This window comes from Ovis canadensis, chromosome 23 (assembly GCF_042477335.2).
Source record: "Ovis canadensis isolate MfBH-ARS-UI-01 breed Bighorn chromosome 23, ARS-UI_OviCan_v2, whole genome shotgun sequence".
NCBI lineage: Eukaryota > Metazoa > Chordata > Mammalia > Artiodactyla > Bovidae > Ovis > Ovis canadensis.
Genome location: NC_091267.1, coordinates 35,364,188 through 35,391,607, shown reverse-complemented (window position 1 = coordinate 35,391,607; position 27,420 = coordinate 35,364,188). Strand labels below are relative to the sequence as shown.

The following is a 27,420-nucleotide window of genomic DNA, read 5'->3' as shown; positions in this document are numbered from 1 at the left end:
ATAGCATCTTTGTACATTCTGAGTCCCAGGAGGTTAGTTAACTCATTAACTATCTGTGACTTCCTCACTGGTAAATGACAATGGCAGATGTGTTCACCTCACTAGTGTACAAAAAAGTCTGCAAATTGTAAATTTCTGTGAAGAACAGTAGCCTTGACATGAAGACTTCTGTTCTCATTGGTGCTTTTCCATGAATTTTGCACCACTGGCAAGTCACCTCATAACTCTGGACCCTTAGTCCAAAGGAGCTGAAGTAGGTGATCTCTTTAAGAGTTAAAGCTTCAACAGTCCTATGGTTATGAAATGGTGGGGGATGGGCACTAAATAAGGTAGATGCCAAAGGTAATTGTTTTTTCCTTCATCAGAATTGCTGGAGGAAAAGTAACCCATCTGTTTCTTTTCTGCTCAGAGCCCTCATTTCTTGGGGTGGAGAGGCAGTCCACTGTTTACCCTAAACAGATCCTGCACAAATTCTTAGATTTTAAAAGATGTGGAATGTAGGCACAGTGCTTAATATATTTTCTACCTCTCCCTCATGTCCACAGGCTAGTTAACACTGTCTAGATGAGAGAATTAGAAATTTAAACACATCTGACCTTGGTCTTAACTCCCCTGTGAATAGCTTTGCTTCTTTTACCCCTTGAAGTGAATCCTCAGAGCAGGGAGACTTGCCAGTCATTTCCGTACAGAAGGAACTCATCTGGAGATCATTTCTGCAAAGTCAAGAGGGAGGGTGAGTAGCTAGACCCACCCCCTGCTTTCTGATTGGCCAGAACCAGACACTGCTGCTCTTTAACTTTATCATTCACAGCTGTCTCCTTGGCAGGCATGAATGATGGCAGATCTAGAGGGCCATGGGGTTTTCCTTCACATGTGATTGTATTAAGGACCTGCTGAGAGGAGAGGGGAAAGCTGTGGCATTCTCCCAGACTCTTGCTCCCAAGGCAGGTGGGGAAGTGTCCTGATTCTGGTGGATGCAGGGCATGTGTGTTCAGAGGGGACTTGCTCTGATTCCCACGTTCTCTCAACCACAGTGCAGCCCCAGATGTCCCCTCAATTTTGTGGCTTCACCTGATGAACTGCATCCCCAGGGACTAGCTAGCGTCTCAGACATGTTTTGGCCATGGAATCAAAGGTGAGATCACCAGCTCCCAGCCTTCCACGGCACCTTCCCCTGTTCCCCCAACATGTCTCCACTTGTCTTATTGTGCTTATTACTGAGTGATCAATTTCAAAGCAAAACCTAAAACTCAAATTTTATTACAAGACATCTTGCATTACATTCTCATACTAAATAGCTGAAGTATAACAACAAGGTCCTATTGTATAGTACAGGGAACTATATTCAATGTCCTGAGATAAGTCATAATGGAAATGAGTATTTTAAAAAATATATAGATATATAACTGAATCACTGCTGTACAGCAGAAATTAACAATATTATAAATCAACTACCAAAAAATTTTTAATGAACAGTTGAAGTATATATTCAAAAGGATAAATGTTAAAAATCAGTTACTAAGAATGATTCAACAGACAAGATTATTACCAAGAAAAAATATATATGTGTGTATATTATATATATTAAGGTTGGTGGGTTAAAAAAAAATGAATAGAAAGTACTCTAAAATGTTAACAATGTTTCTATGGATGATGGGATCCTGGGTGATTTATACTTTCTCATTTCTATGCTATCAACATTTACAGTTCACAATCAGGAAAAGATATTCAATGGTATTAAAAACATGAAATCATTTGATTGTCACCTACAGGAAAAGGCAGCTCTATCCATCTGAAAAATCTTTTTAGATATCTGATTGACCTCACTAGTGATCCTACAGCCTCTGGACACAAAGGCTGTCCCCTCAATCCCACTTCCCCTGTTACCCACAACAGCTTTGATCACCATGTCTTCTCAGAAGTGACAGCATCAGGAAGGGAAACTGGGGTATCCTAGAAGAGGACTCAGACTTTCTCTTAGGTATTAACTGCCCTCAACAATTACTGGTGAGTTAATTACAACTGACAAAAATTAGTGAAGTAGAGTTTTGAGGAATCTGAGAGGGTAATTCAACAAATACTCATTGACCTCAAGTAGCTTAGCATCTGTGAGTCTGATGAAGAGGAGGGCAAGCAGGGAATGAGACATAGTGGAGCCTGGGAAGACCTCCTACGTCCATGTTCCTGTCAGCTTCTCATTTCTGGGCCCCAGGGTCATGAGACACGAACAGTCCAGTCCACACTGTCCCTCTAGCATCCAATATGTACTCCTTCCTAGATGTACAAACATGTCTTTTTCATGCATCACAGCCAAGTCTCCCATCACACTAATTTTCTGAGTACTTCAAGAGATTGGGATTGGCCACCCAACTCAGTGACTAAATAGGAAGCGAGGAACCAACACCTCTCCTGGCTTCTGGACCAGGAGCCACAAGAACAAATTGTTGCCAGAGAGAAGTCAGAAGAAGGGATGGTTCCAGATCCTCTCTTCATGCCATGGAGCATGCAATAACCTCTGCATGTAACATTCTCTTCCTTCTCGCTTTGTTCTGGCTAACCTCTACCCACCTTTTATGTCTGAGATTTCATCACATCCAAGAAGCCTTTGGTGACTCATGGACCAGGTTAGATATCCCTTGCCATCCATGCATTTCAACAGAATCATATATGCACACACACACATATACATATACTCACATATATGAATATGTGTATATGTATTTCTGAATATGCATATGTATGTAAGGGCTTCCTTGGTGGCTCAGTGGTAAAGAATCCGCCTGCAATGCAGAAGCCGCAAGAGATGTAGGTTAGATCTTTGGGTCGGGAAGATCCTCTGGAGGAGGAAACAGCAACCCACTCCAGTATTCTTGCCTGGAGAATCCCATGGACAGAGGAGTTTAGGGTCACAAAGAGTCAGATATAACTGAAGCGACTGAGCATGCACGCATGCATATGTATATAAAACTCACTAGCCCTTAACTCAAGAGCAATGGCCATGTCTGCCCCTGATGAATGGCACATATCAGGCGCTCAGTAAATAAGCAGACCTCAGCAAGAAGGCCAGGGGTGAGAAGAGAACTGACATGGGAGGAGAATGAGTCACCATTCCCCAGATACTACTAAAGTGATCCAGGGCATAATCCAACATTTCACAACCTCACAACAGAACATTTCAGAGAACTGGATAATTTGGCATGTGCCTTCACCTGCCAAATACAAATGCACTTGCCTGGGCGGGGATCCTTGCCATTGGAGGCATCACCTCCTAGACCATCTTATAAGGAGCTCTCTCAGGATTTCTTCCCTAACCCCAGATTTACTGTGAGGGTGCCCATTCGACACTTCAACAAACATCCTTCTGTGGATCTACTCTTACAACAGTCCATTGCACTGGAAGGACAAGAATTCTGCTCTCAGAAAACCTTTAACTTCTGTGGAGTCTCACCCCCAAAGTGAGTTCCTAGCATTTCACAATTGTACAACTCTTACCCAAAGAGTTACACTCTGGTGTGAGTTCTCTGATGCTGCATGAGGCCTGATCTATGCCTAAAGGTCTTCCTACACTCACTGCACTCATAAGGCTTTTCCCCAGTGTGGATCCTCTGATGCTGGGTGAGGGCTGAGCTTTGATTGAAGGATTTTACACATGCATTACATTCATAAGGTTTCTCTCCAGTGTGAATTCGCTGATGTTCCATAAGGATAGAGCTTCTACCGAAAGCCTTACCACATTCAGTACATTCATAGCCTTTGTCTCCAGTGTGAATTTTCTTATGCTGAATAAGGGCTGAGCTCCGGCTGAAAGCTCTCCCACATTCACCACATCCATAAGGCTTCTCTCCAGTGTGAATTCTCCGATGCCGGATAAGCTCTGAGCTGCCCCTGAAGGCTTTTCCACATTCACAACATCCATAGGGTTTTTCACCACTATGAATTCTCCGATGTCTAACAAGGTCTGAGCTCAGACTAAAGGCTTTGCTACAATCTTGACATACATAAGGTCTCTCTCCAGTATGAATTCTCTGATGTCTAATCAGCTTTGAGCTCTGGCAAAAGGCTTTCCCGCAGTCCAAGCACTCATAGAGCTTACCCCCAGCAAGAATTCTCGGTTGTGTTATAGCATTTGAGTTCAGGCTGAGACTTCCTATACTTTCGTTACATTCCAGGAAACTCTTTCCTGTGGAGATTTTCTTGGTGAAGCTTGCCAGGCTAAAATGTTTTTCCTGGGAAGGGAACTGACTCAGTTTGTTCCCAGAAGCACTTCCTTTCAGCTTCTCAAAATTGTCCAGACCTCCTAGAGCTTCTTCAAGTATCTGTCCTGAAAGAGTTTCCCCAGGGAGTCGTCTTGGAGGTATTGTGGTTGCTGATGCAACACATTCAATAATTTCTTGCTTTGCTGTCAATACTCTGTCAGCCACCAGCTTGCCATCTAAAAATATGAATAGAAAATGCAAGTGTCATTTGCTCCCCATGCTGGAAGAAAAAACTTACTATAGTGAGAATAGAAAAGAAATCAAGTGAAATAGGTATTTACCTATTAGAAGGAAAACTCTTAAAAATTAGCTTCCAAACCTAGAATTAAGAGAAGTGACTTGGTTTCAGTTTTATTAAATAAAAAAGAAAATGGTAAAAAAAAAAAAAAAAGAAAAAAAAAAAACAGAGAAGTGACTTGGGGTAGTGAGAGGTGCCTGTCCTCAGAGAGTAATATAGACTAGAATGAGTCAGCCTGGGAAAGAAGAGATAGTGAACAGTGAAAGACATTAGCTAAAGGAGATGGTGGTAAACAGGAGTAGCAGTGAGAGAGCAGGATGCTGGGAGACAGTCCTGGGTTAGAGGAGAAGGTGTGTTTTTAGGTAATGAGGGAAAGGAAAAGAGAAGATAGGAACAACTAGGCCAAAGAAAGATGTCTGAATCTTGAATCTAGTCCTTCTAGAAAAACAGGAGAGGAGAAAATACAATTAGAAAACATTTCAAGGTTTAGGACTGAACAGAGGTAGGCGGTACAAGGGCTTCCCAGGTGGTGCTAGTGGTAAAGAACCCATGAGCCAATGCAGGAGACGTGTGTTCGATATCTGGGTTGGGAAGATCTCCTGGAGGAGGACATGGCAACCCACTCCAGTATTCATGCCTGAAGAATCCCATGGACTGAGGGCTACAGTCCATAGAGTCTCAAAGAGTCAGACACGACTGAATCAACTAAGCATGCACACACACAGGTGGTGCAAAGATAACCAGCAGATTCTGGCAAGTTCTTAGTTGATCAAATAATTACAAACAAAGAGAATATGATATGCAGAGCATAATAAAAGGACTCTTGTGATTCCTAACTCACTCAGGGTCTGGTGGGAGTCTTCCATGTTCACTTTTTTATTGATAAATGGTCAGAGAATGTTGGAAAGGAGAGGCAGATATGACTGCCTGGTGCCAAACCTTCAGCTCTCACACAGCTTGCCCCTCTCGTTTCTAGATTCCTAGTAACTCAAAACAGAAGGCTACTAAATGATGGCTAAGGTAACTTGAATTATTCTGCATGGAGAAAATCTGAAAAACTGTTACTTTCCACCTCCTCAAAGTCCTCTAAACTTATATGCATTCTACAGATCAGGAAATGACGTCTCAGAGAGGCTATATCATTGATATGTCTTGTTGCTGTTGTTTAGTTGCTAAGTTGTGTCTGACTCTTTGAGACCCCATGCACTGTAGCCTGCCAGGCTCCTCTGTCCATGGGATTATTGGAGTGGGTTGCTACTTCCTTCTCCAGAGGATCTTCCTAACTCAAGGATGGAACCCAGATCTCCTTCTTGGCAGGCAGGTTCTTTATCACTGACCACCAAGGAAGTTCACTGATGTAAGGTCACAGAATAAATAATTGGTAGAGTTAGGATTCAACCAAAGATGCTTCATGTCAAGGTTTACAGTTTTCCCTCCATGTCATATGCCTTCCTTATTGGAAGGAAGCATAGTCCATTCTAAAGGAGACCAGCCCTGGGTGTTCTTTGGAAGGAATGATGCTAAAGCTGAAACTCCAATACTTTGGCCACTTCATGTGAAGAGTTGACTCATTGGAAAAGACTCTGATGCTGGGAGGGATTGGGAGCAGGAGGAAGAGGGGACGACAGAGGATGAGATGGCTGGATGGTGTCACCAACTCGATGGACGTGAGTTTGAGTGAACTCCAGGAGATGGTGATGGACAGGGAGGCCTGGCGTGCTGCGATTCACGTGGTCACAAAGAGTCAGACACGACTGAGCGACTGAACTGAACTGAACTCATGGCTATAATTGCATTGAGGGGAAAAAAAATTTTTTTTAACATTTTTGTTTTATTTTTTAAAAAAGCATGTTTTTATAGGAAAATAAATACCTTTTCTGATATTCTTATAGTTTATGATACTTCAAACACAATGGTTACCTGACCAAAGCAGAGGGCTATCCAGCTCCTCTTTCCTTCACTCCTTACCAGAAATCACAGATGGACGACACTGCCTCTTAGATTAGGCTGGAACACTCAAATTCACACTGTTCTTGGATCTTAGACAGAAACTTAATCAAGCCTGTGCTTGTTTGAAAAGGGAAAAATTATAAATAAAAGCATAATATATAAAAAAAGGCTGAAGAATAATAAGCACCAACTTGGTTAAAGTCAGAGAAGTAACAACCGAATGAGAAATTTTCTGAAAGTAGTAAATAGATCAAATTATTAAAGAGTATAAAGTGGCAATAAAATTTTATAGGGACAAAATTAGGGCTGTGAACATTAGAACAGCTACATAATTTACAGGATTTAAAATACCTCTTACTCCTTGGAAGGAAAGTTATGACCAATCCAGACAACATATTAAAAAGCAAAGACATTACTTTGCCAACAAAGATCCAACCAAAGTCAAGGCTATGGTTTTTCCAGTAGTCATGTATGGATGTGAGAGTTGGACTATAAAGAAAGCTGAGTGCCAAAGAATTGATGCTTTTGAACTGTGGTTTTGGAGAAGACTCTTGAGAGTCCCTTGGACTGCAAGTAGATCCAACCAGTCCATCCTAAAGGAAATCAGTCCTGAATATTCATTGGAAGGACTGATGTTGAAGCTGAAACTCCAATACTTTGGCCACCTGATGAGAAGAGTTGACTCATTTGAAAAGACCCTGGTCCTGGGAAAGACTGAAGGCGGAAGGAGAAGGCGACAGAGGATGAGATGGTTGGATGGCATCACTGACTCAGTGGACATGAGTTTGAGTAAACTCTGGGAGTTGGTGATGGACAGGGAGGCCTGGCTTGCTGAAGTCCATGGGGTCGCAAAGAGTCGGACACAACTGAGTGACTGAACTGAACTTAACTGAAAATACCTCTTCAAATTCTGTAATTACATGAAGTCAAATCATGAGACCAGTAAAAAGTCCTGACCTTAGATGTATAGATCAGGAAAAATATCAAAACTTTTATTCTTTCAACTATATATGTTTATTATATAAAAATATTAGGATAAACAGTTAACTAGAATAATTTATGGAAATGAAAGATTGAAAGTAGAATAACAAATGACTACTTGAATATTTAGAAATATTTGTACAAAAATTAGCCAAATAATCTAATTAATATCTCCCAGGAATGAATGATAATTCACAATCAAGCCTAAAGTCCAGAGGCTGGAGGGCAGAGTACAGATTATAGGAGGCACTCTGGAAGGGAAATAAGCTACAGGTTTCCCTATAGAAAAGCTCTTCTATATAACATCCCTTCACCCCACCCCACTACTTCCCTATCTTTTCAATACCCTGTATGGTCTAAAATCCTCTTACCTAGGGACTCAGCCTTAATTGCACAGGGTTCCTGTGGTCATGTATGGATGTGAGAGTTGGACTGTGAAGAAGGCTGAGCGCCAAAGAATTGATGCTTTTGAGCTGTGTTGTTGGAGAAGACTCTTGAGAGTCCCTTGGACTGCAAGGAGATCCAACCAGTCCATTCTAAAGATCAGTCCTGGGTGTTCTTTGGAAGGAATGATGCTGAAGCTGAAACTCTAGTACTTTGGCCACCTCATGCAAAGAGTTGACTCATTGGAAAAGACTCTGATGCTGGGAGGGATTGGGGCGGCGGGTGGGGGGGGTGGTGGTGGCAGGAGGAGAAGCGGACGACCGAGGATGAGATGGCTGGATGGCATCACGGACTCGATGGACACAAGTCTGAGTGAACTCTGGGAGATGGTGATGAACAGGGAGGCCTGGTGTGCTGCGATTCATGGGGTCGCAAAGAGTTGGACACGACTGAGTGACTGAACTGAACACTATAAAGATGATGCTCCATTGCCCACCAAATCACCTTCACCAGTATGGTGCCTCCTTCCCTCAGCTGCTGCAACTGTTGGCTCCTAATGACCTACAGCTGTCCCTTTCTCTGGAGACTTTCCCTGGCAGATGAAAGCCACCCGGCCTAGGAAATTACTCCACCCTCACCGCCCTCTACCCCAACTCAAGAAGGGACAACTCAGCAGTACAATTATGCTCCAGGGGGATCCCTCCAAAGCCCCACCACATGGATTAAGCCAAGGCTAGGTTTCTTGATCTTGCCCCTTCCTAACCCTACCTCCTTCCTAACCCTAGCTCTCTCACTCCATCCGGAGTTCTCCTGAAGAGCATGTTCTCAGCAAACCACCTGCACTCAAATCTCCAACTCAGATTTTTCTTCTTGCAAGACATACTATTAGGCTAGTGAAGAAGCTACAGGAAAATTATATTATATATTATATATTATATAACGAGGGTGTAAGATTGTAAAAATGACGTGATGACTCTAACAATCCTGGCAGAGTAGATTTCTCCAATGTACCTCAGGACCTAGGTAAAAGATGTGAAATGATCCACATTAATCCTTCAGAAGTGGAGGTGAAACCCTCATGACTGAATAAGAGATCAGCATAATGAGATTCATCGGGAATCCAGTAAAGGCCATTCAAGGCCATATACTTAGGGACCAGGCATAAACGGAGGATGAGGAAGGCTGGAAGATGGAATCATTGTGGCTATAAGTTGATTGAGTCAACAATGTAATATCACTGTGAAAGAGCAAACAATAAAAAGATGCGAACTACAACACATAAGAGGGGTGTGAATCTACCTTATAAATCAATCAGATCTTCATTAGGGTATTTTATTTTTTTGTCCCTGTAGTTCAAATGAATGTGGAGAACCTGAAGCATGTCCAGGGGAATGACCAGAGAGATGGAACACAGAGTCAGAGGCAGTGAGACACTTAGTTAAAACAAAGTTAAAGGGAGATGTACTCACTGCCTTCAAGAATAGGTTGTGTTTTATGAGGACTCTGCTGGACAAATAAAATAAAATGGAATTAAAATTGAAAGTAGTTTATATCGACCCAGAGAAGAAGTTTAAGATTGTTTTAGTTGGCTGGTCTGCCTGCCATAACACAATACCATACACTGGATGGCTTAAACAATAGAAATTTACTTTCTCACAATTCTGGAGGTTGGAAGTCCAAAATCAATGTGTTGACAGGTTTTTTTCCCCCCAGGTCTACCTCTCCATGGCTTGCAGTAGCTTTCTTTCCACTGTGTCCTTATATGGTTGTCCCTCAATTTGTGTTATGTCCCAATTACCTCTTTTAAGGACATCATCATATTGGATTAGAGATCACCCTAACAATCCCATGTTAACTTATTTACTACTTTAAAGGCTCTATCTCAAACACAGTCATATTCTGAGGTACTGGAGGCTAAGGTTTCAACACAGAAATTGGGGGCAGGGGGACATAATTCAGCCCACAACAAATATCAGAATGAAAAAACCAAGAAGGACTTTAAAAATTACAGGACAGTCTCATTCCTCAAGACCTTAAAATAGAAATAATCTATTCTAACTGATTTAGACATTTGCCTATTTTAAGGCAGAGGACTCGAGGAGATGATTATTAAAATCCACTTGAATGTAGTTCCTACTGGATGCAGAAGATGGTTCACTTGGCAAATGATGTGTCAGGGGAGCTGGAAGGGAGTTTCTCAGGAGGTTTCAATGTATAGATGCATGAGTTCCTTTGGTGAACCGCCAAAATCTGAGAGCTAGCCCTTGACCTTGTGGCCTCATAAACCTAACCTTATCATCATACAATGAATAGATTTACCTCTTGGGGTCAACTCTCATTAGCCAAGCTCATGAAACTGAGCAGGAAAACCACAATAAGAATGAATGAGTAATGTAACTGTCACACAGACCAGACTAGACTAATGTACTTTTTTTATTATAGCTAAGTTTCATGGGAACTTAATAAGATTGTTTGGTAAAGATGAAATCAGAAGTAGGTGTAACAAACTTATTTATGAAAACAAGTTAAGAGACACAGATGTGTATAACGGACTTTTGGACTCAGAGGGAGAGGGAGAGGGTGGGATGATTTGGGAGAATGCCATTCTAACATGTATACTATCATGTGAATTGAATCGCCAGTCTATGTCTGACGCAGGATGCAGCATGCTTGGGGCTGGTGCATGGGGATGACCCAGAAAGATGTTATGGGGAGGGAGGTGGGTGGGGGGTTCATTTTTGGGAATGCATGTAAGAATTAAAGATTTTAAAATTAAAAAAATAAATAAATAAAATAAAATGAGAAATTTGTAAAAAAAAAAAAAAAAAAAGAAAACAAGTTAATAAGCCTGATGTATGTGCTGCCCATAGGGACGACTTTGCCAATAACATAATCAAAGCCCCCTGGTCAGCTTCAAACCCACCTTTCGATGCCCTGCCTGTGACACACTTCTCCCGGGCCAACTGACACGATGTGAGCTTTAACAGTAGAGGGGGCCAAACAGACACTGGAGGAGGAAGGGGCTTCCCTTCCTGATTCTGGTGTGCTCTCTCTGTTTCCCTGCAATGTGCAGGGCACCATCCCTCAGGGTGGCTTTCCAGCAAGTTCTATGTCATGGCACTCCCCATGGGGGGCTCCTGGCACTCAAAAGGGTGGCTTCTCACTGAATTCTGTCCCCTAGAACACAACACTCTCCCCCAGCCCATGAATGGCTGTCCTCAAACCCCAAAGAGCAGTGTCCCAGCAAGCCTGCCAGCAAGCACTTCTGGGAACATCTCAGTGGGCCACAGCTGTGCCCTCTTCAACAAGGTCTGGACCTCACCTCTGCCAGGGGAGGGAGAGGATGTGGCACCCTCTTGCAGACTGGTTCCTTTCTGGGGTGCTCTACCTCAATCCTGGAGACTCCCTACATGTGTTATTTCTGTATACTTAATGGGGATTTTAAAAACTAATTAGTAATTAATCCCCTGTCATAGTTAATAATTCTTAATGCTAAACTTTCCCTGTTAAAGCTACCATGTAATTTCTCTTACTGATACATTATTCGTCTTCATCTTAGGGATTGCCTTGACAGTAGGACCATAATATTAAAAAACCAGAATACTAGTCTTTGAATATTATGGGTACTATTAGAGAATTCTATTAGAGACCTTAATTCTTTCTAAGTTTCTTTTTTAGTTTTTTTAAAAGCAATTTTAATTGTTTTTTATTATGCTGGGTCTTCGCTGTTGTATGTAGGCTTTCTCTAGTTGCCGTGAGAGGGAGCTACTCTCTAGTCACAATGCACAGGCTTCTTACTGGGGTGGGTCTCATGTGGTGGCGCATGGGCTACAGTAGTTGTGGCGGACGGGTTTAGTTGAGGCAGGTGGCATCTTCCCTGACCAAGGATGGAACCCGTGTCCTCAGCACTGGCAGACGAATTCTTTACCACTGGACCACCTGGGAAGTGCTGAGACCTTAATTTTTAACCCAGAATTAGAAATCATGTTGGAATTTCAGATTCTAGGCAGAGCCAAAGGAAGAGTATTTCTAGGTAAGGGGGCTTTTCCACAACATTTAATGACAGTCACAAGCAGCAGTCATTAAGAAAATGCCCCATGCCACACATTTACACCTTCACCTCCATCCTCAACCCCACATGGACTGTGGCCCCTCACCTCTCTCACAGAAAGCCTGGCACTCCTGAGTCTCATTCTTGCCTCGCTTTTCCAAGGGCTGGAGCTGGATACTCAGTGACTTCAGTGCTCCCACAGATGTCATTTCCTTCCAGGTCATTCCCTGGCCATGAGCTGTGTCCTAGGAGTAATCAAGTACCAACACTATGATTCTGAGGACATACAAGAGGAAAATCCCTAGAATAAAAGGGCAGGCCAGCCAGAGTCAGAAACTCAAGCAAATGATTAGATAGAGAACAATAAAGCTAATAGCTCTAGTGACTTGATCCTAATAGACGAATAATAAGCCAAAAGACAAAAATCTTTATCATTCTCTGGTAGCCCAGTCAAGTCACTCAGAATGGCTTTCTCATTAACCTACAAACAGTTAAACAAGCCAACAAAACACCTCCTTACCTGTTGTCTTGGCTCATCGAGCTCCTTTTCCAGCTCCTCCAACATCTCCACGGCGTCCTCTCCGCTCTCTGGTCGGTTCTCTCGGAACAAGGCCTGCAGCTCCTCAGGCAGGATGGCCAGGAACTGCTCCAGCACCAGCAGCTCCAGGATCTGCTCCTTGCTGAGCACCTCGGGCCTCAGCCACTGACAGCAAAGCTCACGGAGCCGTCCCAGTGCCTCCCGGGGCCCCGCGGAGTCAGAGTAGCCAAACTGCCTGAACCGCTGGCGGAAGTCCTCCCGGCTACAGGCATTTCCCTGACAGTCAAAGTCCTGCCCCCAAACACAGTTTTCCTCTTCGACCTTCACCACGGTGAGTCTTTCCTGCCCTTTTGGAGCACAGTAGACCAAGGCTGTAGACTTCCCTGCCATTCTGGGCAGAGACAACCTGAAGAGGCTGCCTAGCCGAAGCGGTGGAAAGATGGAGGTCTGTGTCTAACGAGATTTCTTCTGAGTTCTGATGCTCCAGGGAGCTCCTGAGATGGACGATGCTAATGTCACACAGGGGGAAAAAATGTGTTTAGAATATAAATTCAGCTATTTGAAGACCAGGTGCCACAGAGCATAGCACTGTAAAGAAAACTGACGAGAAGGGAGCTTTCGTATAAATGATACATTCATAGATGATTCAGGATTTTTCTCAGGATGTGAAACAGAAAATGTTAAGTATCACTGAAATAAATTCAACTTTTGGTGACCATGTTAGAGACAACATTGCAGACAGTAAGTAATGCTCATAGATCATGGAAAGCAGGAAAAACACTCTAGTGTGTTATTACTCCTCAGAATAACAAGCACCATTTTACTGAGCACCTACTAGATGCCAAGCACCTGCTAGATACTCAACATAATTTAACTTCCCTAAGAATTCTGCAAGGACAATCATAATTGTGCCCATTTTCCAAATGAGGCTGCTGAGAATCATAAAGGGACCCAAGACACACAAACCAGTAAGCAGCACAACTGTGCTCAGCAACCAGAGTATTTATTAGCTCTTTCTATTAAGCCATGGGGTCTCCCCAAAGAGGGGCTTCCTGAGTGACTCAGTGGTAAAGAATCTGCCTGCCAATGCAGAAGACTTGGGTTCAATCCTTGGGTTGGGAAAATCCTCTGGAGAAGAAAATAGCAACCCATTCCATTTATTCTTGCCTGGGAAATCCCACAGACAGAGGAGCCTGGCGGGTTGCAATCCATGGGGTCACAAAGAGTTGGATACGACTAAACAACAACAACTCCCCAAAGAAGAGAATCTGCACTTAATAAACCTACCTCGGGCCAGGCATTTTACAAACACAATTTTATCAGAAAGTATAAATAACAGTAACAGGTATGCATTATCATCCCCACTTTACAGATGAGGAAACTGAGGTTCTCAAAAGCCAAGTAATTTGCCCAAGGTCCCAAACTGGTATACAGCAAAGTCAAGACATGAACCTAGGAATAGCCAACTCTGATGCACTGGCTTTTTAAAATTACAGAATGCCCAGGATAATCTAGGTTGACACTAAATTAAGAATGAGGGTGAAACTGTTAAAGAAAGGTCATGGAGAATGGCCACAGTGATGTACATAAAAGGAAGGTTTATTCTTGACTTTAAATCACAAGGTTCTGAGACAACACAAAGAAAAGAGGAATGGATTCCTTCATCCATTATCTCAACAATACTTGAGCTCTATGCTAGGCAGTGTACTGATCAGTATTCTCAGAGTACGAAGGTCTGTTTTCAAGGACTCCTAGTTTAGTACACTGAAACCATAATCACAGAAAACTAGTCAATCTAATCACACAGACCACAGCCTTGTCTAACTCAATGAAACTAAGCCATGCCATGTGGGGCCACCCAAGACAGGCGGCTCATGGTGGAGAAGTCTGACAGAATGTGGTCCACTGGAGAAGGGAATGGCAAACCACTTCAGTATTCTTGCCTCGAGAACCCCATGAACGGTATAAAAAGGCAAAATGATAGGATACTGAAAGAGGAACTCCGCAGGTCGGTAGGTGCCCAATATGCTACTGGAGATCAGTGTAGAAATAACTCCAGAAAGAATGAAGGGATGGAGCCAAAGCAAAAACAATACCCAGTTGTGGATGTGACTGGTGATAGAAGCAAGGTCTGATGCTATAAAGAGCAATATTGCATAGGAATCTGGAATGTCAGGTCCATGAATCAAGGCAAATTGGAAGTGGTCAAACAGGAGATGGCAAGAGTGAACATCGACATTCTATGAATCAGCAAACTAAAATGGACTGAAATGGGTGAATTTAACTCAGATGATCATTATATCTACTACTGTGGGCAAGAATCCCTTTGAAGAAATGGAGTAGCCATCATGGTCAACAAAAGAGTCCAAAATGCAGTACTTGGATGCAATCTCAAAAATGACAGAATGATCTCTGTTTGTTCCCAAGGCAAACCATTCAGTGTCACAGTAATCCAAGTCTATGTCCCAACCAGTAACACAGAAGAAGCTGAATGGTTCTATGAAGACCTACAAGACCTTTTACAACTAACACCCCAAAAAGATGTCCTTTTCATTACAGGGGACTGGAATGCAAAAGTAGGAAGTCAAGAAACACCTGGGGTGACAGGCAAATTTGGCCTTGGAATATGGGATGAAGCAGGGCAAAGGCTAATAGAGTTTTGCCAAGAGAACACACTGGTCATAGCAAACACCCTCTTCCAACAACACAAGAGAAGACTCTACACATGGACATCACCAGATGGTCAACACCAAAATCAGATTGATTATACTCTTTGCAGCCAAAAATGGAGAAACTCTATACAGTCAGCAAAAGCAAGACCAGGAGCTGACTATGGCTCAGATCATGAACTCCTTATTGCCAAATTCAAACTCAAATTGAAGAAGGTAGGGAAAACCACCAGACCATTCAGGTATGACCTAAATCAAATCCCTTATGATTATACAGTGGAAGTGAGAAATAGATTTAAGGGACTAGATCTGATAGATAGAATGCCTGATGAACTATGGACAGAGGTTCGTGACATTGTACAGGAGACAGGAATCAAGACCATCCCCATGGAAAAGAAATGCAAAAAAGCAAACTGGCTGTCTGGGGAGGCCTTACAAATAGCTGTGAAAAGAAGAGAAGCGAAAAGCAAAGGAGAAAAAGAAAGATATAAGCATCTGAATGCAGAGTTCCAAAGAATAGCAAGGAGAGATCAGAAAGCCTTCCTCAGCGATAAATGCAAAGAAATAGAGGAAAACAACAGAATGGGAAAGACTAGAGATCTCTTCAAGAAAATTAGAGATACCAAGGGAACATTTCATGCAAAGATGGGCTCGATAAAGGACAGAAATGGTATGGACCTAACAGAAGCAGAAGATATTAAGAAGAGGTGGCAAGAATACACAGAAGAATTATACAAAAAAGATCTTCACGACCCAGATAATCATGATGGTGTGATCACTCACCTAGAGCCAGACATCCTGGAATGGGAAGTCAAGTGGGCCTTAGGAAGCATCACTACGAACAAAGCTAGTGGAGGTGATGGAATTCCAGTTGAGCTGTTTCAAATCCTGGAAGATGATGCTGTGAAAGTGCTGCACTCAATATGCCAGCAAATTTGGAAAACTCAGCAGTGGCCACAGGACTGGAAAAGGTCCGTTTTCATTCCAATCCCAAAGAAAGGCAATGCCAAAGAATGCTCAAACTACCACACAATTGCACTCATCTCACGCACTAGTAAATTAATGCTCAATATTCTCCAAGCCAGGCTTCAGCAATACGTGAACCGTGCACTTCCTGATGTTCAAGCTGGTTTTAGAAAAGGCAGAGGAACCAGAGATCAAATTGCCAATATCTGCTGGATCATGGAAAAAGCGAGAGAGTTCCAGAAAAACATCTATTTCTGCTTTATTGACTATGCCAAAGCCTTTGACTTTGTGGATCACAATATACAGCCCCAACCATGAACAAAGATTAGATTAAAGATTTCCATAAAGGCCTTACAAATAGCATGGCTCTGCCCATCAGAGCAAAACCCAGATTTCCCCACAGCCAGTCCCTCCCATCAAGAAGCTTCCACAATCCTCTTATCCATATCCATCAGAGGGCAGACAAAATGAAAACCACATCACAGAAAACTAACCAAACTGATCACATGGATCACAGCCTTGTCTGACTCAATGAAACTATGAGCCATGCCATGCAGGGCCACCCAAGATGGACGGGTCATGGAACAGAGTTCTGACAAAACATGGTCCACTAAAGAAGGGAATGGCAAACCACTTCAGTATTCTTGCCATGAGAACCCCATGAACACAATGAAAAGGCAAAAAGATTTGATACTGACAGATGACCTCCCTAGGTCAGTAGGTGTCCAATATGATACTGGAGAAAAGTGGAGAAATAGCTCCAGAAAGAATGAAGAGGCTGAGCCAAAGCAAAAACACCACCCAGTTGTGGATGTGACTGGTGATGGAAGTAAAGTCCGATGCTGTAAGAACAATATTCCATAGGAACCTGGAATGTTAGGTCCATGAATCAAGGTAAACTGGAAGCTGTCAAAGTGGAGACGGCAAGAGTGAATATCGCCATTTTAGGAATCAGTGAACTAAAAGGGACCAGAATGGGAGAATTTAATTCAGATGACCATTACATCACTACTGTGGGCAAGAATCCCTTAGAAGAAATGGAGTAGCCCTCCTAGTTAACAGGAATCCAAAATGCAGTACTTGAGTGCAATCTCAAAAATGACAGAATGATCTCTGCTCATTTCTAAGGTAAACCATTCAATATCACAGTTATCCAAGTCTATGACCCAGCCACTAATGCCAAAGAAGCTGAAGTTGAACGGTTCTATGAAGACCTACAAAACCTTCTAGAACTAACCAAACAAGAAAAAAAAAAATGTCCTTTTCATCATAGGGGACTGGAATACAAAATCAAGAGATACCTGGAGTAACAGGCAAGTTTCGCCTTGGAGTACAAAATGAAGCAGGGCAAAGGCTAACAGAGTTTTGCCAAGAGAACACACTGGTCTTAGCAAACACCCTCTTCCAACAACACAAGAAATGATTCTACACATGGATATCACCAGATGGTCAATACTGAAATCAGATTGATTATATTCTTCACAGCCAAAGATGGCTCTATACAGTCAGCAGAAACAAGACCAGGAGCTGACTGTGGCTCACATGATGAACTCCTTATTGCCAAATTCAGACTTAAATTGAAGAAAGTAGGGAAAACCACTAGACCATTCAGGTATGACCTAAATCAAATCCTTTACAATTATACAGTGGAAGTGACAAATAGATTCAAGGATTAGATCTGATAGAGTGCCTGAAGAACTATGGACAGAGGTTTGTGACACTGTACAGGAGACAGTGATCAAGAAAAACAAAATGCAAAAAGGCAAAATGGTTGCTTGAAGAGGCCTTATAAATAGCTTAGAAAAGAAGAGACGCAAAAAGCAAAGAAGAAAACGAAAGATATGCCCATCTGAATGCAGAGTTCCAAAGAATAACAAGGAGAGATAAGATAGCCTTCCTAAGTAACCAATATAAAGAAATAGAGGAAAACAATAGAATGGGAAACACTAGAAACGTCAAGAAAATTAGAGATACCAAGGGAACATTTCATGCAAAGATGGGCACAATAAAGGACAGAAATGTTATGGACCTAACAGAAGCAGAAGATATTAAGAAGAGGTGGCAAGAATACACAGAAGAACTATACGAGAAAGATCTTAATGACCCAGATAACCATGATGATGTGATCACTCACCTAGAGTCAGATATCCTGGAATGCAAAGTTGGAATGCAAAGTTGGAATGCAAAGATGGAATTCCAGCTGAGCTCTTTCAAATCCTAAAAGATGATGCTGTGAAAGTGCTGCACTCAATATGCCAGCAAATTTGGAAAACTCAGCAGTGGCCACAGGACTGGACAGGTCAGTTTTCATTCAAATCCCAAAGAATGTTCAAACTAATGCACAATTGCACTCATCTTACATGCTAGCAAAGTAATGCTCAAAATTCTCGAGGCTAGGCTTCAACAGTATGTGAACCAAGAAATTCCAGATGTTCAAGCTGGATTTAGAAAAGGCAGAGGAAGCAGAGATCAAATTGCCAACATCAGCTGGATCACAGAAAAAGCAAGAGAATTCCAGAAAAACATCTATTCCTGCTTCTTTGACTATGCCAAAGCTTTTGACTATGTGGATCACAACAAACAGCAGAAAATTCTTAAAGAGATGGGAATACCAGACCATTTGACCTACCTCCAGAGAAATCTGTCTGCAGGTCAAGAAGCAACAGGTAGAATTGGACATGAAACAACAGACTGGTTCTGAATTAGAAAAGGAGTACATCAAGGCCATATACTGTCACTCTGCTTATTTAACTTATATGCAGAGTTCATCATGAGAAATGCTGGGCTGGAAGAAGTACAAGCTGGAATCAAGACTGCCAGGAGAAATATCAATAACCTCAGATAGGCAGATGACAACACCCTTATGGCAGAAAGTGAAGAGGAACTAAAAAGCCTCTTGATGAAAGTGAAAGAGGAGAGTGAAAAAGTTGGCTTAAAGCTCAACATTCAGAAAACGAAGATCATGGCATCTGGTCCCATCACTTCATGGGAAATAGATGGGGAAACAGTGGATACAGTGTCAGACTTTATTTGGGGGGCTCCAAAATCACTGCTGATGGTGACTGCAGCCATGAAATTAAAAGACGCTTACTCCTTGGAAGGAAAGATATGACCAACGTAGACAGCATATTGAAAAGCAGAGACATTACTTTGCCAACAAAGGTCCATAGTCAAGGCTATGGTTTTTCCAGTGGTCATGTATGGATGTGAGAGTTGGACTGTGAAGAAAGCTGAGTGCCTAAGAATTGATGCTTTTGAACTGTGGTGTTGGAGAAGACTCTTGAGAGTCTCTTGGACTGCAAAGAGATCCAACCAGTCCATCCTAAAGGAGATCAGTCCTGGGTGTGCATTGGAAGGACTGATGCTAAAGCTGAAACTCCAATACTTTGGCCACTTGATTCAAAGAACTGATTCATTTGAAAAGACCCTGATGCTGGGAAAGATTGAAGGCAGGAGAAGAGAATAACAGAGGATGAGATGGTTGCATGGCATCACCGACTCAATGGACATGAGTTTGAGCAAGCTCTGGGAGTTGGTGATGGACAGGAAGCTTGGTGTGTTGCAGCCCATGGGGGTGCAGAGTCGGACATGACTGAGGGACTGAACTGAACTGACACGTCAGTGGGTTATTTGAGTAATACCCATGCATGTGTGCTCAGTTGCTTCAGCCATGTCCAACTCTTTGCGACCCCGTGGACTGTATCCTGCCAGCCTCCTTTGCTATGCCCTCCTTTAGGGGATCTTCCAGATCCAGGGATTGAAGTGGCATCTCCTGCATTTCCTTTACTGCAAGTGGATTCTTTACTGCTGAGCCACCGAGGAAGCTCAAGCAATACCTATCATCCTCCACAATGAGATTATAAGCCACATCAAGATTTTTGCTCCCCATGGCATCACGGACTCGATGGACGTGAGTCTGAGTGAACTCCGGGAGATGGTGATGGACAGGGAGGCCTGGCGTGCTGTGATTCATGGGGTCACAAAGAGTCGGACACGACTGAGCGACTGAACTGAACTGAACTGTGTCTCCATCACCCAGTCCAATGTGTGGTACATAGTAGGCGTTACATATATAAAAGAAAGAGTGTCATACAGTTAAGAAAGGAGAGTTTAAAACAGGCAGTGGTCAACATTGTTAAATGCCTAACTAGATCTGAAAAAGTCCCCATTTTTCATACTGCAAGGAGATAACTTAGCTCACAGGAAAAGCACCAGCTTTGGAATCAGGTAACCCCACAATGTGGAATCATAATGCAGCCTCTTACAAGCTATGATATTAGTCACCAACTAAACCTTTCTGAGATTCCATTTCTTCTCCATTAAAAATGGAGTCAACAGTGCTTTCATCAGAGTTATTACAGGAATTGGAATAACATAAACATTTAGTTTTGCTTGGTATATTAAGCATTTTTTAAATTTTGATGCTTTGACACCTAGGGCCTTGTCAACACTGGAGGGACTGCCCTTTCCAGGGCTAGCAGATTTCAAGAGATAGCAAACTTGCCTGCAGGTATGCCTTTTACATACCAAGCAACCAATCCAGAGCCCCACACACCCACCACCTCCTCCAGGGAGCTTTCTCATCCAGGACCACCATTCCCCTGCCCTAATCACCCCAGGACCAGGTATCAGACAATCAGGGACAACCCCTATGCCTCAGAGCCCTGTCCCTACTTTGAAATTATTCAAAGTAGCCAATCCTAGACCTGATGACCTTGCCCTGTTTCTTGCCACACAAGACACAATAAAGGCTCCTGCCCACTTTCTGCTCATATCACCTCCTAACTGACCCTGGTGCTTCCCCAAGTGGCTCTGTGGGCCAGGCATGCCCCTGTTCTTTTGGGACCTGTAACAAACCACCTTTTCTCACCAATCATCTCCTGATCTGTTGACCGCCCCATAACTAAATAATAATAAAAGTTGCATTTTAAAACACTTGGCCCAGAGGAGATTCTCAACACATCGTGCATACAGCACTCAACATAGTGGATAAGGGAAACGCAAATTTCACGTCAGAAGGCATGGGTTACAGAATAGGCTTCATTGGGGAAACTTGCTGAGTGGTGAGTAAAAAGAGCACATGTCCCCTGATTCTCCAATTATCCCATAGAAAGGAATTCTGGTGGGTTTTTTTTCCCACTCTCCTTTTGTTTTGGGCTTTTGTTCTTTGTGTTTTTTCGGCTGTGTGCAGCATGCAGGATTTTAGTTCCCTGACCAGGGATCCAATATGCCCCTTGCACTGAACCACCAGGGAATTTACGGAAGGTAATTCAAGGGAGTGCTCTGGGCAGAGGAACCAGAGATCAAATTGCCAACATCCGCTGGATCATGGAAAAAGCAAGAGAGTTCCAGAAAAACATCTATTTCTGCTTTGTCGACTATGCCAAAGCCTTTGACTGTGTGGATCACAATAAACTGTGGAAAATTCTGAAAGAGATGGGAATACCAGACCACCTAACCTGCCTCTTGAGAAATCTGTATGCAGGTCAGGAAGCAACAGTTAGAACTGGACATGGAACAGACTGGTTCCAAATAGGAAAAGGAGTACATCAAGGCTGTATATTGTCACCCTGCTTATTTAACTTATATGCAGAGTACATCATGAGAAACGCTGGACTGGAAGAAACACAAGCTGGAATCCAGATTGCCAGGAGAAATATCAATCACCTCAGATATGCAGATGACACCACCCTTATGGCAGAAAGTGAAGAGGCGCTAAAAAGCCTCTTGATGAAAGTGAAAGTGGAGAGTGAAAAAGTTGGCTTTAAGCTCAACATTCAGAAAACGAAGATCATGGCGTCTGGTCCCATCACTTCATGGGAAATAGATGGGGAAACATTAGTAACCGTGTCAGACTTTATTTTTTTGGGCTCCAAAATCACTGCTGATGGTGACTGCAGCCATGAAATTAAAAGATGCTTACTCCTTGGAAGGAAAGTTATGACCAACCTAGATAGCATATTGAAAAGCAGAGACATTACTTTGCCAACTAAGCTCCACCTAGCCAAGGCTATGGTTTTTCCTGTGGTCATGTATGGACGTGACAGTTGGACTGTGAAGAAGGCTGAGTGCCGAAGAATTGATGCGTCTGAACTCTGGTGTTGGAGAAGACTCTTCAGGGTCCCTTGGACTGCAAGGAGATCCAACCAGTCCTTTCTGAAGGAGATCAACCCTGGGATTTCTTTGGAAGGAATGATGCTAAAGCTGAAGCTCCAGTACTTTGGCCACCTCATGCAAAGAGTTGACTCATTGGAAAAGACTCTGATGCTGGGAGAGATTGGGGGCAGGAGGAGAAGGGGATGACCCAGGATGAGATGGCTGGATGGCATCATGGACTCAATGGACATGAGTCTGAGTGAACTCCGGGAGTTGGTGATGGACAGGGAGGCCTGGCGTGCTGCGATTCATGGGGTCGCAAAGAGTCGGACACGACTGAGCAACTGAACTGAACTGAAATATGAGAAAGTAGCCTTGTCAGCAAGGGGCATCAAAGTCGATTGCTTTGGACCAGAAGTGTGAATTTAAGTGTCAGCTGTTTTTGGAGTTGTCTAAGGGACCCAATTGCAGGCCGGAAGCACCTCTGGGAGATGAAATCCTGGTCTCAAGTAGCTCTTAGTCCAAAAAACCCAAGGAAGTCCAGGGCACTTTTGGACATTCCTGCTTGCTGCAGTATAAAGTATCTACCTTGTCTGCTTAAACTGTAACAGAAAACACTAATTGAGCTTTCACTGTAGTGTCAAGCATCAGCTACCTGTTCTAAGTGTCTTCATTCATCTTTATAGCACTCTATATTCTAGTTTTACAAAAGAAAGACAGAGAAGTTTTGTACTTTGTCTCAGTCCTCAAGGCTAGTAAGTAGTCTGGATTTTGAAACCAAACGGTCTGACTCGAGTCCGGTCAGACCGGTACCCTGCTGAACTGCCCTTTCACATCTGCCTTCTCCACTAAACCAACTGCACTTTTGAGGACAGCCTGTGTTTTCATACATTTTTCTAACAACATTTATTGAGTTCCTATTTTGTGCGGGCACTGGGCTAGGCACTGAAAGAGGTATAAACAAGACAATGTCCTTGCATTGTGGTTGTTGAGTTGCTAAGTCGTGTCAGACTTTTGCAACTCCTGTGACCACCCCCCCGCCCCCACCCATCCCATGGACTGTAGCCCGCCAGGCTCCTCTATCCATGGGATTTCCTTCTCCAGGGGATCTTCCCAACCCAGGGATGGAACCAGCGTCTCTTGCACCTCATGCATTGGCAGATGGAGTCCTTACCACTGCTCCACATGGGAAGCCCTTACCACTGAGCCACCCGGGACTGAAATACAGTAGGGAGAGGCAGATGTTAAAAAAAAAAAAGAGCACGGAATTACCTGATTTAATCGTGAAAGAACTACAAGGGGGAGAGTAGAAGTGCTCTGAGAGTGGCTTGTTTAAAAAAAAAAATCTAACCTATAAATCTAACCTAGACTGGGGAAGTCAAGAAGGATGGCTGAGATAGGACACAAGAACGAACTCCGGGCGAGTGAAATGGAGGGAAGGATTCCATCTGCGCCCCTGTGACTCCTCCGTCAGCGGCCAGGCACACAGGAAGCGCTCGGTTAGTGCTCGCGGAGTCCAGGGATGCAAAGGGGGGTGGATGAACCGCAAGCGGACAAACCCATGAAAGAATGGACCGACCGACGGATGCGCCGACGGACGGAAGGGCGGGCGGCCAGACGGTACCGTTGAGGGGCGGCCACTTGGTAGAACCGCATGCTCTGCCTGGGGCCTAGGCAGGCCGAGGCCGCATAGGGCGGTTTAGGAACCACCCGGGGCCGGGGGGCCGCACCGCCTCACTCACCCTTCGCTCCGCGGGCGGCAGAGACTGACCCCAGGTGAAGGGCAGAATGACCTCGGGCGGCGCGCGCCGGAAGTAGGGGGCGGCACGCCCCTCTAGGCCGCCCGGAGGACTGCAGCTCTGTGGCGGGCGCGCGGCGGGGTCCAGAGAACCATTAAGGGGACGGGGGAGAAGGAGGGGTCTCTGGGTGGGACCTGGTGGGGACAGCCCCAGATCGAAAACGGTTGACTGGAGACTGAAAGAGGAAAATAGAGATAGAAATAGCGATAGAGCTTAGTGTAGCATCAAGGAGATAAAAATAGAACGGACCATCTGTAAATCTGGGGCAGAGGACCAGATCACATTCGCACACCGCGAACACGCTGTCTGCAAGGACAGTTCTCGAAGCTACAGGGCGGAGAGTAGGGGAAGGGGTCTTACCCCAGCGTGGCGAGAGTGTAAATTGCAGAACCACCCCACTGTCGACTGCAAGGGCTTGGGGATCCGGGACTCAGCAGTAGAAGGTCACTAATTTTCTCAAAGACTGCGGTACTCAAGCTGAGCCTTGCCGCAGACGGAGTAAAATGGAGATTTAGGAGTTCAGTGTTTCCTACCACGTAGGGAGCTTCAGGAGCGAGAGCACAGCGGTGGGGAGCTCAGGGCCCGCTGGGGAATTAGCCCAGCATCTTGGTTGGCTGGATCCTAGGCTAAGGGATGGGTTGGGATCGGGTTTGGAGAGTTTCAAATGCCCTGCTAAGGAATCAGGAATGCATTTAGTTAGCGGTGCAAGCCATTTACGTGTGACATGGCCAGAATTGTAATTCTGGGAAGTATCTGACAGTGCTTTGTAGACAGGATTAAAGGACAAAAGAGATGAAAGAGGACAGGCGGTTAAAAATGTAAACTTAGCAAGATTTGTGAGTATCTGAAAATATGACTAAAGATAGGGAAGAGACATTACCAAGAGAGATCTTGTGAGAAAAGAAACAAGGAATTATAAAATACTAGTATCAGGGAATGAAGGGGTAGAGCTGGTAGAGAAGAGGAGCTTCTCAGGGAAGCTGGGCCCAGCTAGTTCAAACATCATGAAAGCCAGGAGAGCTCTCAGGAGAGGGAACAAGTGACCAGGAGATGCTACAGAGAGCTGGAGAAGATGCTAAGATGATGCTAGAATTAAGGCAAAGGACAGAAGAAGGGCCAAAGAGATGTTACCTATGGAATGTCCTTGCCTGGGGTTAAGAAGTATATGGTAAGGCCCTGAGAATAGATAATAATTCCTTTCGAGAAATGTGATAATGCAGGAAGGAAATAGGAAACTCAGTGGAGGCAACAGGATTTTAAGGAGTTTGTTTTCTAAGGAGATTAGAGACCTAATTATATTTGTAGAATAAAGAGTGAGTGGGGAGAAAAATTGGAAGATAGAAGAATAGAGGAATAGTTGATGGGGAGAGAATAAGACTGGATAGGTCTCAGGAAGTAAGATGAAACACTATAATAAAAGATGGTACATTTAGTCTACGTTGTCATGCTCTGAATGTAGACCAACCAAGTAGTAGCAGTAGGTGATGCTCATTTTAGAAGTAAATAAGTGCACTGTTTACTGAATTGTCACAAACTGAACACACTTGTGTTACTAGCACTCAGATGAAGAAACAATATTATCCATCCTCAGAAGTGCCTACTGCAGTCTCATCAAGCCACTACCCTCTTCTGGCCCTAAAAGATAGAAACTACCCTAGAGGAGGGCATGGCAACACACTCCAGTATTCTTGCCTGGAGAATCCACATGGACAGAGGAGCCTGGCAGGCTACAGTCCATGGGGTTGCAAAGAGTTGGACACGACTGAGCAACAGCATAGCATATATACACTAAACCCTTAACATGATAGGTTAGTCTTGCCTATTTTTGTACTTTATGTAAATGGAACTCGATATGCACTCTCTTAATTCAGCCTTCATTCAACACTGTGTGTGAAATTCATATTGCTTTCTGCAGATGTACACTGTACATTCTCATTTCTAGTAAGAATATATTGTGTGATTATGCCAGTACTCAGACATTCTATTATTGGTGAACATTATTGAGAATTAAGTATTTAACTCTCTAAATACATTATTTTTGGATGTTAAACTAACCTTGTATTGCTAAGATAAATTCCACTTGATCATGATGTATAATTTTTAATATATTGATGGATTTAATTTACTCATATTTGATTGAGAATATTTGTGTCCATATTATTAGAGATATTCATCTGTAGTTTTCTTTTCCTGTGATATCTTTGTCTCACTTTGGTATCAGAGTAATTAATGGCCCCTTTTATTTTCTAGGAGAGATTGTGAAGGATTAATATTTACTTTCCTGATAGCTCAGTTGGTAAAGAATCCACCTGCAATGCAGGAGACCCCAGTTCAATTCCTGGGTCAGGAAGATCCGCTGGACAAGGGATAGGCTACCTACTCTGGTATTCTTGGTATTTCCTTTATGGCTCAGCTGGCAAAGAATCCACTTGCAATGCAGGAGACCCTGGTTCGATCCCACAGTTGGGAATATCCCCTGGAGAAGGGAAAGACTACCCACTCCATTATTCTGGCCTGGAGAATTCGGTGGACTGTATAGTCCATGGGGTCCCAAAGACTCGGATGCGACTTTCAATATTCTTAAACTGTTTGATAGATTTCACTTGTGAAACTGTCTAGGCCTGTGCTTTTCCTTGTTAGAAAAATTTTTATTATGAACTCAATTTCTTTACTTTTCATATATTTATTGTTTTTATTTCTTTTTCAGTTTTAGTAATTTATATAATTCTAAGTAGTTTGTCCATTTCACTTATGTTGTATAATGTGTTTGCATAAAGTTGTTTATAATAATCCCTGGTTTGATTTTGTTGCTAAGTCATGTCTGACTCTTGCAACACCATGGACTGTAGCCCACCAGGCTCCTCTGTCCATGGGATTTTCCACGCAAGAATACTGGAGTAGATTGCCATTTCCTTCTCCAGCAGATCTTCCCAACCCAGGAATCAAACCCAGTTCTCCTGCATTGCAGGCAGATTCTTTACCGACTGAGCTATGAGAGAAATTTTTATAGGATTAGTAGTGATGTCCCCTTTTCTTGGCTTTTGTTAATCTCTCTTTTTTCTTTAGTTGATCTAGTAAAGGCCAGCTATATACTAACAAAAATACCAATTTTTGTTGGTATTTTCAAAGAACAAAATTTTGGTATTTTGGGGGGGGCCAGGTAGCAACCTGTGCCAGGTCTTAGTTGTGGCACACAAGCTCTTTGAGTACTGACTCCTTTACGATTTATCTCTTTCCTCTCAGATTTTTACTGTAATCAGCAAGGGAAAATCATCCATCTATACTTTACACCTTTTGCTTGATAATATCCTCAGTTAACTACCCAAGCTCATAACTTACAAGTTTTATTTTCTGTCCAACAGTAGAATATGATTCAGTCAAGTTCCTGCTACTTTATAAAAAGTATCACCTTTTTCTCCAGCTTCCAATAATGTTTTCTTCATTTCTGAGATGTCACCAGAAGTTTTTGTTTGTTTTGGGTTTTTTTTTTTT

At 43.2% G+C, this 27,420-nt stretch overlaps 2 protein-coding genes across 4 annotated transcripts in view; one reads left to right on the top strand and one right to left on the bottom strand.

Moving 5' to 3' along the window:
• LOC138428247 (zinc finger protein 397) overlaps positions 1-27,420 on the top strand; it is a 50,475-nt gene that overhangs the window by 9,161 nt on the left and 13,894 nt on the right. Inside the window, exon 5 of one of the 3 annotated variants that reach the window (XM_069568730.1) lies at positions 4,839-4,844. In XM_069568730.1, the coding sequence (XP_069424831.1) occupies positions 4,839-4,844 (6 nt within the window). Of the gene's footprint in view, positions 1-4,838; positions 4,845-23,342; positions 23,750-27,420 lie in introns of those variants that run through there. The other 2 variants (XM_069568722.1, XM_069568725.1) reach the window with 2 other exon arrangements.
• Positions 1,230-23,607, bottom strand: LOC138428248 (zinc finger and SCAN domain-containing protein 30-like). The gene is made up of 4 exons (XM_069568731.1): positions 23,402-23,607; positions 12,381-12,907; positions 11,967-12,105; positions 1,230-4,432 (listed from the first exon to the last, which is right to left on the bottom strand). Exons 2-4 carry the CDS (start codon positions 12,786-12,788, stop codon positions 3,501-3,503), a joined length of 1,479 nt encoding a protein of 492 aa, XP_069424832.1. The 5' UTR covers positions 12,789-12,907; positions 23,402-23,607; the 3' UTR covers positions 1,230-3,500.